Source organism: Glycine soja, chromosome 9, assembly GCF_004193775.1.
Source record: "Glycine soja cultivar W05 chromosome 9, ASM419377v2, whole genome shotgun sequence".
NCBI classification, from domain to species: Eukaryota; Viridiplantae; Streptophyta; class Magnoliopsida; order Fabales; family Fabaceae; genus Glycine; species Glycine soja.
The window spans coordinates 27,009,495-27,025,249 of NC_041010.1; the positions used below are offsets into that span (position 1 = coordinate 27,009,495).

The following is a 15,755-nucleotide window of genomic DNA, read 5'->3' on the forward strand; positions in this document are numbered from 1 at the left end:
TTTTTTTCTTTCATATCATTTGTTATATTTCATTTTCTTCTTTTAATAATTTAATTAACCGTGTATAAATTAGTTGGGATCAAATTTAAATATTTTTTTAACAGATTTAACGCGTGTTGTGATATATGTATATTATATTTTTATACAATTACTTGCATACAATATTAGTATTAAATTAATAAAATTAAAATCAGGATAAAAGATTCTGATTATGAAATCTGCATATGTATATTATATTTTTATACAATTACTTGCATACATTATCAGTATTAAATTAATAAAATTAAAATCGGGATAAAAGATTCTGATTATGAAATCCGCAGTGTCGTGTGGTCCCCACTTTGTCTCTGACGATGTCATTTTTAACTTTCAGACTGAACTAATGAACAACGCCAACCTCCTTCAGCTCCATGCCATAGCCACTGTGATCTTCTCCCCCCTTTACTTTCTATGGACACAATAATAATAAAATAAAAACAATAATATACAACAACAACAACAACAACGCCTTATCCCACTAGGTGGGGTCGGCTACATGGATCAACTTCCGCCATAATGTTCTATCAAGTACCATACTTCTATCCAAATCATTAAGTTCGAGATCCTTCTTGATAACCTCTCTTATAGTCTTTTTGGGTCTTCCTCTGCCTCGAATTGTTTGCCTTCTCTCCATCTGGTCTACTCTCCTCACTACAGAGTTTACCGGTCTTCTCTCTACATGCCCAAACCACCTAAGTCTATTTTCCACCATCTTCTCTACAATAGGCGCTACTCCAACCCTCTCTCTAATAGCTTCGTTTCTAATTTTATCCTGTCGAGTCTTACCACACATCCACCGCAACATCCTCATCTCCGCTACACCTACTTTATTCTCATGTTGGCTCTTGACCGCCCAACATTCTGTTCCGTATAAAATCGCCGGTCTTACCGCAGTCCGAAACTTTATACACAAAGACACACAACATAACAAAATTGAGTTGATTAAGCAATGTCAAAGGGTAAGAATACTTTTCCATGTTAATAATCTGCTAGAATGTAGTTAAAATTGAGTTGATTCCCTTCCAAGCCTAACTCACCTGAAATTTCTTATAAGTCTGTACTCCTCGTTAGATCAAAGACTGGTATTTCGCTATTGTTGTTGTAACCAAAAGCTGATGAAATTGCTGGCAAATAGAAAGGAAGAGAGAGTATATAGAAGTCAATATTAAAAAACAGTGTGTAACACCTTGTCATTCATTCATCAAAGCGATAAGAAAAAATACTTAGGAAAATAAATATATTATCTTTAGGTTTTCTCTTAAACCTCCATACCATAAATATATGGATTCCAAGGCAGATCAACCCCACCACAACAACCAATATTATCCAAATTTTGGTCTTTTTCTCCCCATCACCTGTATTCGAAAACAGAGAAATCATATGTTGTAATTATAACCTGACAATCAGGGAAACTTGTGAGAACTTGTCTGAAATTAACAGATATTCTCCTCCCATATGCAATATGGGAAGATTTTCTTATTTAAACAACAAATCAACAACACCACAAAAAAAAACAAAAAAAAAACATTAGATACCAAGCTGCAGTGAAAGAAAAAGAAAAAGAAAGAAGAAAATACCTTTGGGGGGATTGTGGGTTATGACAGTGATGCCGTTTTGATGAACAAAGCCATTCACAAATTCTTCGGCCATAGCGAAAAATACTCGCAGAGAAAAGGAAGGTTAAAAAAAAATAGATACGAAGCTATCGTGAAAGAAAAAAAAGAAGGAAATACTTGAGGTGAATGTGTTGCGGTAAAAACTCGTCCTCAGCAACTTGCGGGCATGGAGCCGGAATCGCCTGCATGAAGGAAGAAACAAAAATAATAAAAGGAAAAGAGAAGAAGATTTAGAAGAAAAAGAAAATACCTTTGGGGGGATTGTGGGTTATGACAGCGATGCCGTTTTGATGAACAAAGCCATTCACAAATTCTTCGGTCATAGCGGAAAATACTCGCAGAGAAAAGGAAGGTTAAAAAAAAATAGATACGAAGCTATCGTGAAAGAAAAAAAAGAAGGAAATACTTGAGGTGAATGTGTTGCGGTAAAAACTAGTCCTCAGCAACTTGCGGGCATGGAGCCGGAATCGCCTGCATGAAGGAAGAAACAAAAAGAATAAAAGGAAAAGAGAAGAAGATTTAGAAGAAAAAGAAAATACCTTTGGGGGGATTGTGGGTTATGACAGCGATGCCGTTTTGATGAACAAAGCCATTCACAAATTCTTCGGTCATAGCGGAAAATACTCGCAGAGAAAAGGAAGGTTAAAAAAAATTAGATACGAAGCTGTCGTGAAAGAAAAAAAAAAGAAAAAAAAGAAGGAAATACCTTGCAGGCATGGAGCCGGAATCGTCTGCATGAAGGAAGAAAAAAAAAGAATAAAAGGAAAAGAGAAGAAGATTGAGAAGAGAAAGATGGAGAAAGAGAAAATTGAGGGAGAAAACACAATAATAGAGAAAACTCATGAGAGAGAAGAAAGAGTAATGGAGAAGATACACACAGTTTCGAGTATTAAGCGGAATTAAATCAGCCGTTAAATCTGCCAATTAGAAAGCGACATGTGGCGAAGGCAACAAAAGAAAAACTCAGGAGAGAGAAGGAAGAGTAATGGAGAACACACACACATTTTCCAGTATTAAGCGAAATTAAATGAACCGTTAAATCCGCCAATTAGGAAGCAACATATGGCGAAGGCAACAAAAAAATGATGAAGTGAATACGGAGAAATGGCAACGTATAGGAAAAAAAACTACACATGTCAATCTTACAAAATTTTCAAAATTCCAATTCTGTTAACTGGAGCGGGACACGTGTCACCGCCTCAGCTATGAACATTTTAGTATTTTCCACATACTTCAATTTTAATATATAAATATTGATTATTAATTATTAAAGAGTTTAATATATAATTTCACATTCAATTACTCAAGTACTATATATGTTATATGTAAGACGAAGTGTAAAGGGAAATTTTTGTTATTATAAAAATAAAATAATAAATATTAACCATTTGATTATAAATTAAATAGTTTATATCTATAAAAAAATAATTAAAAAGTAAATATATATTATTTTAAAATAATTATATTCCTACGAAAAATTTTAATCTAATTTATTAATGTATATAGTTATATAATTCAAAATATAATTTCTTGCATTCTTAAAAGAAAAAAATAATTATATACTGAGATAAAATGTTTTACATAATTATTCAATATAATTTATTATATATAATAAATTTATTAATTTTTAAAATAATTATTTTAAAATAATTTAAACGATGATTTATGATTAAATTATAAAATAAAAATTATTTCATTAAAAATGTATAGATATTAAAAGACAAGAATTGTTTTCATTAAATATGTCCGGTCTGTAAAATTATACTGTATAAAATATTTTTTCCTTATACTGCTATACAATACAGCTGTCTTAATCAGATACATAGATATTACGTACGGCAAGAAAAAAAAAAAAAAGAAGAGATATTACGTACGATCCTTAATGCTTAAAAAACTAATAAAAAAATAGTAGCAATAGAAGAGTCTTTATTTTTATTTGTAGAAATTTAACAAGATACCAGAGTATTTTCAATAAGATTTTTTGAAATATGTTTTAAGTGAAAAAATTATTTTTTTTATTTTTTACAATCGGAATAGATTTATGTGACAGAGATTTTTAATAATAAAAAATAATATTTATCTTATGTATAATAATATCATAATTAAACAAAAATAAAAAAATATAAAAATATAAGTTTTTTAAAATTTTTTATTATTAAAATAAAATTATGTATAAATTTTTTACAAAATAACTGTGGAACCAAAAAACAAAATACTATAACAACCACACAAAATAACTTACCAGTCCACCGGAAGAGTTTCATTTGGCTTTACTCGACTTGAACAAAAAATAAAAAGGGGTGGATTCGATCCATTGCTGCGCAAACCCAATCCCCAACCCGTAACTAACCGCGCTAGGTAAATTTTTCTTCTTATCTTCTTCATGCGTTCTGATTCTAAGTCTTTCTCAAGTCATCATTGATTTATATATATATATATATATATATATATATATATATATATATATATATATATATATATATATACACACACACACGATTTTGTTCTTCGCCACTGACTAGTGACTCAATTGCCATGTCTCTTAAAGCTTCACTCTCATCTTTGCCATTCATTCATTCGTTGTCTTTTTCTGTGACATCGAACACGAATCTTGGTACCTTTGGTTTAGGGTTAGATCAATCTGCTATAAATGATATAAAAATAATATAAATAAATAAAAGAACTTTCCCAAGCAGAACATAGTGTATTGCAAATTTCAGTAAATCAAGAGGGTAAGATTTAGGTTACTCCCCCTCATTTAGTGTTAGAGTGTACTTAATACGAAAATAATGATATTTAGAAAGTGTAATCGCTGTGTCCAAACAGAATCTGTTGCATCTAAATAAGTGTAATCACTATGGTTAATAATAATTATAATGATTCTGGTGTTAGACTTTTGTTTGAATAAACTTCTTCTTAGACACTTAGGGCCTGTTTGGCTAAGCTTATCCAGAAGCAATTCTGGGAGAAGAAAAAAAACGAAATGAGCTTCCTCATATAGTTAATTTGTAAAAGCTATCTCATATAACTTTTCTAAAAGATGAGAGAATTTCAAAAAATTAGCTTACCCATAAGTTAATTTGAGCTTATGGAGAAGCCTGTTTCATTTTTTCTTCTTCTTCTTATGTTCTCCTAGAAGTATTTCTGGATAAGCTCAAGAAAATAAGATGAATTGAGTTCCTCCCATGGGCCATGAGCTAAGATCAATTTATGCACTTCAATTTTTGGAGAAGATGAGAGTCTTTATAAAAGTTAAGTGTATAAGTTGATTTTAGCTTGTGGAAGAAGCTCAATTCATTTCCCCTTTGTATTTTCTTCTCCTACAAGTGTTTATGGATAAGTTTTTTCTTACAGGGTCAAAATGAATTAAACTTCTCTCATAAGTTAACATCAACTTATGTAAATTCAATTTTTATAGAAGCTTTCTACCTTTCTCATCTAATTTCTCCAAAAACTGAGGTGCATAAGTTAATATTAACTTATAGAAAAAGTTTGATATATTTTGTTTTTTTTCCTTCTTCTACAAGTACTTACAGAGAAGTTTATACAAATAGAGTCTCATTGTGTTTGTGCAGCATCAGTTTTTGTTAATTTGTGTGGAAGATGTAACTAAATAAGTGATTCTTGTGTAGAATAGATTAATAGAATGTAGTAAAGTTCTGACAGAGAAAACATCTTCACATGGCACTTTGCTGTTATTTTATATTAAAAGATGCTTGAGGAAAATGGGATGAGACTAGTGCCTAGTGTTTCTGGGTAAGCTTTCAGTTTATAGAGTTTATAACAACAACATTCTTAATAATGGTTTGTTGCAGTGTGCCTTGGCTTTTTCTTAAGCGCTTAAAATTTCTAGTGTAGTCCTTTTTTCATAGTTATCTCTTTGTAGAAGATATTGTACAATCTGGGAAACAGGAATTTGCTTTACTTATTGTTGCATGGAATTTGCAGAGTCAATAGAGAAAAAAGTCATCTTTCTATTGTGGGATACAATTTGCTATCTCGCTCTTCAATTTGGACAACTAAAACAGGTTTGTATTGTTAAATGTTCTAGAACACAACTATTATGTTATCTATTTAATTAGTTTATATTGTTTAAGTAGCTTTCTTATATTTAATTAGGTTGATGTTTGCTTTTCACATGGTTTATTGAAGTCAACATAAGCTAAGTAATGATAAATGTTAAATACAGCATTGAGTAGCATATTATAGTATGAGCTAATGGTAAGTGTTTTACCCATATTTCGTGCTCATAGGGATATCACTGATTGACGAGGCATCTTTTCTATTATGGACATGGCTGTCCAATTTGGAGAAGGACTTCACAATGCATTTTAACCACTGGTCTAGCAATATTAGAGAAGGGTTTTTGTATTAAAATTTAAGGAATATAGCATAGTTTTTGGCAGGGTGTAGCCTGCTCGGTTCCTCTCTAGACTCTATTTAGTCTGTTTTGGAACCATTTGCAGGGCCATCCAAACCTATGTAGTACAGTACCTCTGGTACTCTCTTTTATATATATAAATATCTATTTTTGCTGATAAAAAAAAAATCACTTATGGTGGGATTTATTTTATATTTTATATTTAATATTTTAATACAACCATGTTCATTTGGATTGAGCTGACTGATTGTTAGTGTTAGTGAATGCATGCACAGCATTCTGTTATTTATAGGTACAGGGGGCTAGTGTCGAGATACCATTGAGTATTTTTTTATCATTTTAGGAACTTAGGAAGTAGGAGCTTGTTGTACTGGATATTGGAGGTTAATTCCTCTAGCTTTTTGCTGCTGTGATTGAGGAAAATTCCTTTTGCTAGAGGGATCTTCTCTTTTAATTAATAAACAATACCTTGTAGTTTTCATTTTCACCTTTGATTCTATAAGGTGCTCCCAAACTAACAAATTGTGGTGGCCATGGTTTCAAGGAGTAATTTCATGAATTAAAGAGGACAAATTTTTAAGAGAGCAATCAGTCTCAGCTCAGCCATGGATGAGCAATATATATATAAAGCTAAGAGAAAAGAGGATACAACTGAGAAAAATGAAAGAGACTCACGCTCAGTTCTTGAGTTGCATATTCATATAACAACAGTGTACTAAATAGTTGAAATGAAATCATCCAACTTTTTACCAATCACACATTTTTAAACCAAGTATCCATGCAATTCAGATTTCACTCACAAAAGATCAAAATATACATGTTTATGGAATTGATATTTCAGTTGAGTAAATGAGGGATCTTTTCCCCAGTTTTGGAGTTGTCCATGTATCGACAACGAATAAGAGTCAACTAACACCCACATGATATGAGGCTTGGTTCCATAAAGATAAAGTAGCAAAAAATAGAAACATCTTGACAAGCAAAACACACTCAAGATTTCAGTAAGGGATCGCAGATCATGAGGGAGAAAATGGTTCAACAGTAGGACAAGTTTCTTTTTGTGAAACTCAAAAAGAAAACAACAAATAGCCAGGAAATTTTAGTAAGAAAATGGGTGAGTTATCATCATGTCGAGAGGTTGATTGAGTGATGACTGTTAAGAACTTTATGTCCCCTATCTTCTTCCTTCTTCTATTATTCTTTTTCCCTTCGCAAATTTTTCACTCGCTTCAACAGAGAATCAGGCATGAACATTGAAGCTTAAAGATTATTTCAAATATTAGAAAATTTAAATGGAAATAAGTTAATAATTAAATTATGATATTAGTTTTTTTTTTTTTGATCAGCAAAGATAATATTTTATAAATATGGAATGGAGTACCAGAGGTACTAGAATACAGCAATATGAGTACCATACAAATGGTTCCAGAATCAGACATACCTAGTCTGAGAGGGAACCATTCTATGGATACTAGTAAAATTTACATCTAGTAGTCAAAAAGTTCTATCCTCTACTGATACAAAAACCCTGCCTAATTTGTTTTTAATTCTACATACTTAATACTTTACAGGGTGTTACATGTTCCAGATTCTGTCCTGATTTCATGTTTGTAGGATATTTTATCCCCACAATTCTGTCTAATTATGTAAATCATTTTTATAAAAGGAAACAGTTTACAACAAATTCTTTTGCTTCCATTTGGAATTAGACCTGATTGAAATTTCTGAATTTTTTTGAGGATTCAATTGAATTAATTAATTCTTTAGTAACTAAAGTGGAAAGTGGATCATTGTTCAGGATCAAAAGTCTATATTAATCTCACTTATCCCTTCGAGAGAAGTCACTGGAAGAAGTGATTCCACAGCTTGGATGAATAACTCAGGGACACCCAAGTCTTCAAGTTCTGAATTGGATCTTGATCGACCCAACATTGAGGATTACCTCCCTTCAGGGTCCACCATTCAACAAGAACCTCATGGAAAGCTTTTCCTGTATGCCTTCTCTTTTTCCTTGTACTGTTATTTGGATATTGAATATAAGATCGAAATGAAAAAACAGTTTTTTTCTTCCCTTGATCTATTAGAGAATGAAGTATCAGTCATCATTTTAATATATATACATTTTTTTTATGAAAAACCTTTTTCAGGCATGATTTGCTCAATATTTCTCCTACTTTGTCTGAGGCTGCAGGTGCTATTGTAGATGTAAGCTTTTGCACTCATCTTTTATTTGTTTTTGTTTTTTTCCTTGTTTTGTGGTTTTGATGTGCCAGTATTTTCTTTCAGAGAGTCAATAATGTTGATAATATTATAGAGAGAACTTAATATCAAACGTAATGAGTTTTGCATCATCTTTTAAAAGCTGAACACTGTCTTGCTTCCACATATATCCTTCTCTCCCAGATCTTATGCTTCATTCATTGCTGAGATCAACAAATTTCTATCTTAAAAGCTCATTCTAGGTATAGAATATGTGTTTGTGTGTGTGTTGCACCATGGCTAGACATTGGTGGTTTGCTCATTGGTTTAGAACTTTTAATGTTGGGCAGGACTCATTCACAAGATGCTTCAAGTCAAATCCTCCAGAACCATGGAATTGGAATGTTTATTTGTTTCCTTTGTGGTGTTTTGGAGTTGTGATTCGATACTTGATTCTGTTCCCAATCAGGTTAGCTTATTCCTAAATCCTATTGCCCTGTATCATATTTGTATATTCCCTTGTAGAATTAGGTATTTGATTAACAGTGTCTTGGGAAAATATGATTATTAGGAATTTGAACTTCACCTTTCACCACATCGAGTTACACCTTTTCTATTTGGCCTATTTGTCTCTCCGACTAGAAGGTTTTCTGAATTCTGAATTGGTTGAGGAAATCCTCAGCATGACTAATTATATGTAGATGGTTTATGATTTCTGGTATTAGGAAATTAGAATATACAATCTCTAATGTAAGAAACTAGGAAAATATACAGAAAAATACACAGCCCAAAATAGGAGATATTTTCTCTAAATAGGTGATACAGTTAATGAGTTACTTGACAGTCATTTTTTCTGTCCAAGTGATGCCATCCTAATTGACACTGCAGGGTTATAGGGTTAACAATAGGATGGATAATATTTCTTTCATCCTTCATTCCGGTGCACTTCCTATTGAAAGGACATGACAAGTTAAGGAGAAGTATTGAGGTGCATATTCAACTTATTCTTCATTCCATCTTTTTCTATTTAAATATTTTGCTTAACATTGGTCTCTGTCTTACTAATAAAACTACAGTTGATGACGATTCCAGCTGCTGAGTAGCATGAAATATAAATAAGTTCTTGACATTTTAACTTCCTAATTCAGGTTACCTTGAAGGATAATAAATGTCTGGTTTAGTTATTTAGTGCTACTAATATTGAATTTATATGACATGCTAATAATGTTTCCCAAAATAAGTTATACATAGTTATTGGTAGCACCCTATATTGTTGTAGTGATGCAGAGAAGAATTTGGCAAGGCAATGTGTCTTAAAATAGCAGCTGTCGCAGCCGCAATCACAGCCAAAATAGCAGTTGTTCCCCACACTATAGTGGCGTACAGTGAGGCATTTTGAAAACTTGTTTTTTGCCTTGAGTCATTTTGTGGGCGTAGTTGACATTTCCTTCCCCCATAATCAGTCATTTTGTTGACATTTTGAGGGTTTTTTTCATAGCATGCATTGTGTATAATCTCCAACATACTCCCCCTTTCCTCCCTTTGCTGAGTATTAATGATATAAGGAGAAGGGAAAGTTAGTTAAGATAGTTAGTTTGTTAGTGAGTTAGTTAGTTAGAGGGGTTTATTAGATATAAATAGGGGAAGAAGGATAGGAGAGAGGAGTTTTGTTGTCATTTTAAATTGAGCATTAGCTCTTTGTGAAAGAAGAATCCTTTGTGAAGGAGAAACCCTTGGAGGTATTTTCTGTTCTTTTCTTGCTAGTCATTAAAGTTCTTTCTTTTCTTTCTCATTTCAATTCTTGGTTCCTAACAAATTGGTCTGACCTGCCAGATTCGTGTTTGTGATGGAAAACCGAGTGGGAGCATTGGAGAAATTGGCCAGCGATCAAGGGGAGAACTGACAGAGCTGCAACGTGACATTGGCCTCATCAAGGACAATATGCCAGACATGAAACAGATCAAAGAATTGATCTTGGAGTGCATGCTGAGCAAGAAAAAGGAAACCTGCATCGAAAAAAGGAAGAGTTCCACAATGTTCTTGAAAGAGAGGACCAACACTTCAGAGCTGAAACATATGCTGTGCAAGATATTGACCGAAGAGTTTGATCCTCATTCAACTCAGCAAGACTGAAATAGCATGGAGGGAAGTGGGTCAGAATGCAGTGAAGCAGAGGCTAGTTCTTGGACAAGAAAGCTGGAACTACCCACCTTTGATGGAATCATAGAAGGGGAAACTGATTCAAAGGGTAACAGTTTTGAGTGTGATGATGACCCATTGCAATTCTTGAAATTAGAAAACACAAGTAAAGAAGGTTCAGTAATCAAGAATCATGCACCTTGTTGTGGAGAAGAAACCAAAAATGAAGCAAAATTAGCAAGAGAAACAGCAAATGGAAAAGTTATGATGGAGGAAGAAGTTGATCCTTTGATCAAGAAGGAGAAACACAAAGAAAACAGAGTGAAGAATGTGGACTGTGAAGACCATTTTCTTGATAACCCAATACCAAAGTTGATCAAGAAGGAAGTTGAAACTGGTGATGCAGCCAAGCCTCATTCTTTTCAAGATTCAGATTTCCATAAAAAGATTGTGATGATGAAACATAAATCATTGTTGGACCCAAATTCAATCATGAAGGTGGTTGGAACATCAATGGTGCTGGAATCTTTTAATGTCAACTTGTTGGCTGAGCCTTTGGCATTAAACTTTGTTGTGCCTATGGATGACAGATCGACAATGGAGCCAAGGCCAAAGGAATGTACAGAGGCAGTCATGATGGTTCAAGTTATACGGAGTCCACCCTCATCCCCTCCACCACCGAAGCTGCCGGACCTGAGTTTGTATGAAGTGGCCAGTGGGTTTACAAAAGTGTTGCAAATAGCGGCTATCGTGGCACTATCACGCTATAGCATAGTGGGTTTTAAGGAAAATGCAATCGCGATGGTGTCGCATTGCGGACTCCACGAAAATCGCAATCGTGGGCGCCTTACGCATCATGGAATCTCATTGTGCCGTGGCTGTTGCATCGTCGGTTTCCGAAAAGGTTGAATCTGGAGAGAAATTGCATTAACAGCATTTAGGGTTCATTGGTTCATCATTCTGAAAGAAAGGAAACCAGGTCAGGTGCAGACTGCAGATTCGGGTCGTGTCTGCACGGCAATTCAGAGTTGTTTTGGGCTTGTGGACAAGGTTTTTGGCTTTGTTAAAACTCACGTGCAGCAGTCACGTGGGTTTTTAAAATTTTACTCTATTGGTTTTTAAAACATCAGAGTCAAATTTTTTGTTTTTACTCTATTCTTTTTACTTTTAACTTATGGACTTGGGTTTTCTTCTAATAGGCCCAACAGTAGCATTTTGACTTCTACTTCATGCAACTTTTCAGTTTTCCAGATCATTCTAGAACCTGTTGGCATTTCCACTTCTACTTCATGCAACTTTTCAGTTTTCAGGATCATTCTATAGTCACCATGTAAACCCTTTCCTTCTTTGATTCTTAGTCACAACGTAAACCCTTCAACCCTTCCCTCCTTTGATTCTTAGTCACAAGCTTATTTTGATTTTGTGCCTCACTAGGACTTGTTTAGCTAATTAGCTTTTAGCTGTTTTTAGCTTTTTTTGATTATATTGGGGAAGGGGCAGAGGAGAATGAACATATTTTGTCTTGAACAATTTAACTTTTGAGATAATATTATGTTAATGTTTGTCCATCTTATTTTTATTTGCATATAGCATGCTTTTTTATACATATTTAATTGTTATATATATTCTATTTCAACCGCTATGCGGCTTCCGCTATTTGGTCACGACGCTATCCGCTATATTCTATAGTGGATTTTCAGCTTTTTGCAATTTTCCATGATCCGCTATTGACAACACTGGTTTACAGTTGATTCCCCATAGAGGGACACCAAAGAGGCACATCTTGTTAGAGTAAATGATTCCGTTCTGAAGGATGAGAAAGAGGAAGGGGAATTTTTGGAATTCTACAATGTGTGACCAATTTTTTACATAGTGGATCAGGCCCAAATTGGCTGTCAAAATGGGATTCATAAAAGTGGAGCAGAAACTGGGCAGCTAGATTTATACTACTAAATTTGGAGCCCTGTGTAGCTGATGACATTATAAGAGCAGAGATGGAAAGAGATTGCAGCACCACGCATGGAAGTCCAGATTATTCAGAATTTGCTTCCATCACAACCTCCACTAGAGCCACAGAACACAACCCCGCATGCAGGGGCAGTGGGTCATTCCTAGTTAAGCTACAACTACAGTGGGTGCAGTTGTCTTCCAGCAATCATAGAAAACTTGAGGAAGTTTCAGTGTGCAATTCCAGTTTTCAAATTCCTACCTTGAGGACAAGGTTGACTTTTAGGAGGGTTGTATTGTTAGGATATAAGGAGAAGGGAAAGTTAGTTAAAATAGTTAGTCTGTTAATGAGTTAGTTAGTTAGTTAGAGGGGTTTATTAGATATAAGTAGGGGAAGAAATAATGAGTTAGTTAGTTAGTTAGAGTTAATTTTGTTGTCGTTGTAAATTGAGCATTAGCTCTTTGTGAAGGGGAGACCCTTGGAGAAGAGTTTGCTCTCCTATTTTCTGTTCTTTTCTTACTATTCAGTAAAGTTCTTTCTTTTCTTTCTCATATCAATTCTTGGTTTCTAATATTAACTTTGGCACATTCTCCTTTTGTTCATCAATGTGTGTTGTAAATTGTTCATTTCCTTCAGAGGTCTTTGGTAGAGATGATGTGCAGTTTCTTTGTTGCATCTTGGACTGGGGTTGTTAAGTATCATGGACCCAGGCCTAGCAGGAGACCAAAGCAGGTTTGTTTAATGTTGTATTATCCTTATTTGCATATTCTAGAAAGAGTAAATGCTATTTATTACTAATTTGAGTTTCCCTTCATTTGTTGAGCAGGTTTTTGTAGCCAACCATACTTCCATGATTGATTTCATTATCTTAGAACAGATGACTGCTTTTGCTGTTATTATGCAGAAGCATCCTGGATGGGTTGGTAAGCATACAGAACTGTCATCTGTGTATGAAATATGATACACAAAACTTGCGTCTTCATCATCCATAACAAGCTTTATGTTCTAACTTCTAAACATTGGTATTTTGGTGTTTGAATATTACACAGATTCTAACTACTAAGAGAATGTGAAGTTCTCCCAAATATGCAAAAAAAGAAAAGGAGAAAAACTTAGGTTATATATTCTTACTTCTTAGGAATTCTATATTTTGCTGTTTGCCAGTCTAAAACTCTAAATGGCTGTTTGAAAGAATAGAGTATGCGATAGTGAAGAACAATTAGGGATGATTTATACAAACTTATTGCTTGGTAATCTTGAATTTATATCATAATTTATCTTGAAAAAAATTATTTTTGATTTTTTTAAAAAAAAATAGTTATTGTGCAGGATTATTGCAGAGTACCATTTTGGAGAGTCTAGGATGCATCTGGTTCAACCGTACAGAGGCAAAGGATCGGGAAATAGTAGCAAGGAAGTGAGTATAAATAAAGATGTTAGAAAATCTATTTTGGATCTAATTCATTTTTACTTACACAATTTTTCATGTTTCAGATTGAGGGATCATGTCCAGGGAGCTGATAACAACCCCCTTCTCATATTTCCTGAAGGAACTTGTGTAAATAATCACTATACAGTCATGTTCAAGAAGGTATGTGAGTTATTTGCAATTGCTTCAATAAAATGCTGTTATGTTCTGCTATCTTATTTATGGAATAGATTTTTTATTCTTTTATTTTCAACCAGCTGACTTCTATTCTTGTTCCTGTACTCTGGAAACTTGTATTGAAGCTTTCTGATTTTTAATGGTGTTTAGGGTGCATTTGAACTTGGCTGCACAGTTTGCCCAGTTGCAATCAAGTACAATAAGATTTTTGTAGATGCTTTTTGGAATAGTCGAAAGTAAGAAGAAGATGCTTCTCATGCTAAATGTTTCTCAAACACTGTTTATTGCTGTGATAGAGACGTTGCATTTCATGCTTTTGCAGGCAATCATTCACTATGCATCTGTTGCAGCTAATGACGTCTTGGGCAGTTGTTTGTGATGTTTGGTACTTGGAGCCACAAAATCTGAAGCCAGGAGAGACGCCTATTGAGTTCGCAGAGAGGTAAATACTGTTGATCCTGATTGTATGCTGAGATATCTCTGTTTGCCTTCTCTTGGTCTTGAGATAGTCTCTTGTATTATTTAATTATGCAGGGTGAGAGACATAATCTCAGTTCGTGCTGGCCTTAAAAAGGTTCCTTGGGATGGATATCTGAAGTATTCTCGTCCTAGCCCAAAGCATAGAGAAAGGAAGTAAGTTCAGTTCCCTGATTTTTGTGGTGTCCAATAATAGGTGTTATAATTGGAATTAAGAATTTTGTGTTATTTTGGTTTCTTAGTGTGGTGGATCGTATAATTGATCACAAGTTGTTTGGTGAAACTGATGTGTGAAATGTGTTACTTGACCCTTTTAATTTTTCATAATATGTATGTTGTTACTTGTTGGTTATCATGCATTTGTAGGCAACAGAACTTTGCTGAGTCAGTGCTGCGGCGATGGGAGGAAAAGTGATGTGTACCTTTATGTGGTGTTGTTCTTAATTATTCTTAGTAATGCCATTCTTCGACCCCTTTTTTTCTTTTGTTTTGTCATTGCTACTATTTATTTTTACACTTTTATTAAGATATGCATATATCACTCAGTAACAAAGTTGTCCAGTAATTTTTTCCATGGATGGATGTTGTCTTGTACAAACTGTTGAGAACTAGATCTTTAATTAAGGATGAAATTTATGCTAATGTTAAATAAATTAGTCAAGTTCTATTAAGCAATTGTAGAGTCCAAGTCACAGTTGACGGAGTTAAGATCATTGTTACCATGTAGCAATACTCGGCATATGCTAGCAACCTTGCCAAGCATGTGATATCTCTCGATACACATTATCCATGTTATTTGGGTTTGTGGTACATTTTAATATATTATTCCTCCATTTTTTTCTAAATATAAGATTCTTTTAACTAATTTATATCATTAAAAAATTTATAGTTGATATAATTAATAATATTAAATTTATTAATAATTTATATTTTTTTAATCAAAATTACCCTTATGTTTATTGGGATTTATAATTTCTTTTTTTTTCACTTAATTGATTTAATACCTAATTAATTAATGTATGTTAGTTTTTTTATTCAATTATTATAAGAGATATAATATATTTATCTTGTAAATATATAGTATTTATTGTAAAGTAATAAAGAACATTTTAGTCAAAAAATAATTAACGTAAAAGATAACTTAAATAAAGTCTTATAAAACTAAGAAAATAGTTTTTATATTTAGAGAGGAAAGAAAAGTTGTGACTCTAAAAATTATATATTACATTGGACAATATAAAATGAAACTTAACTTTATAATTCTAAAATATTTTTTTTATCATGATGTGCTTATTAATAGATTAGTGAACTATATAACTTTTACATTAAAAAAATGATTTAAATATATTT

At 33.2% G+C, this 15,755-nt stretch overlaps 1 protein-coding gene and 1 long non-coding RNA gene across 4 annotated transcripts; one reads left to right on the forward strand and one right to left on the reverse strand.

Annotated features, from left to right (window-relative positions):
- Window positions 1-217: 217 nt before the first annotated feature.
- On the reverse strand, window positions 218-2,410 carry LOC114425624. Of its 2 annotated transcripts, XR_003669255.1 has the most exons (5): window positions 1,906-2,410; window positions 1,617-1,837; window positions 1,312-1,394; window positions 1,077-1,163; window positions 218-448 (listed from the first exon to the last, which is right to left on the reverse strand). It is a non-coding gene; the product is annotated as an uncharacterized LOC114425624 (long non-coding RNA). The 2 variants fall into 2 exon arrangements; XR_003669254.1 differs by having other exon boundaries at window positions 1,617-2,410.
- A 1,481-nt stretch (window positions 2,411-3,891) lies between these two features.
- LOC114367975 (glycerol-3-phosphate acyltransferase 9) lies at window positions 3,892-15,076 on the forward strand. Of its 2 annotated transcripts, none has more exons than XM_028325275.1 (14): window positions 3,892-4,013; window positions 5,604-5,683; window positions 7,835-8,028; window positions 8,184-8,241; window positions 8,586-8,704; window positions 9,124-9,223; window positions 12,959-13,054; window positions 13,149-13,245; window positions 13,652-13,739; window positions 13,817-13,913; window positions 14,079-14,164; window positions 14,251-14,370; window positions 14,463-14,561; window positions 14,772-15,076. In XM_028325275.1, the coding sequence occupies exons 3-14, from the start codon at window positions 7,907-7,909 to the stop codon at window positions 14,818-14,820; spliced, it is 1,131 nt and encodes a 376-aa protein (XP_028181076.1). In that variant the 5' UTR covers window positions 3,892-4,013; window positions 5,604-5,683; window positions 7,835-7,906; the 3' UTR covers window positions 14,821-15,076. The 2 variants fall into 2 exon arrangements, with proteins under 2 accessions (XP_028181076.1, XP_028181077.1); XM_028325276.1 differs by lacking the exon at window positions 3,892-4,013 and adding an exon at window positions 5,283-5,411.
- Window positions 15,077-15,755: the final 679 nt, after the last annotated feature.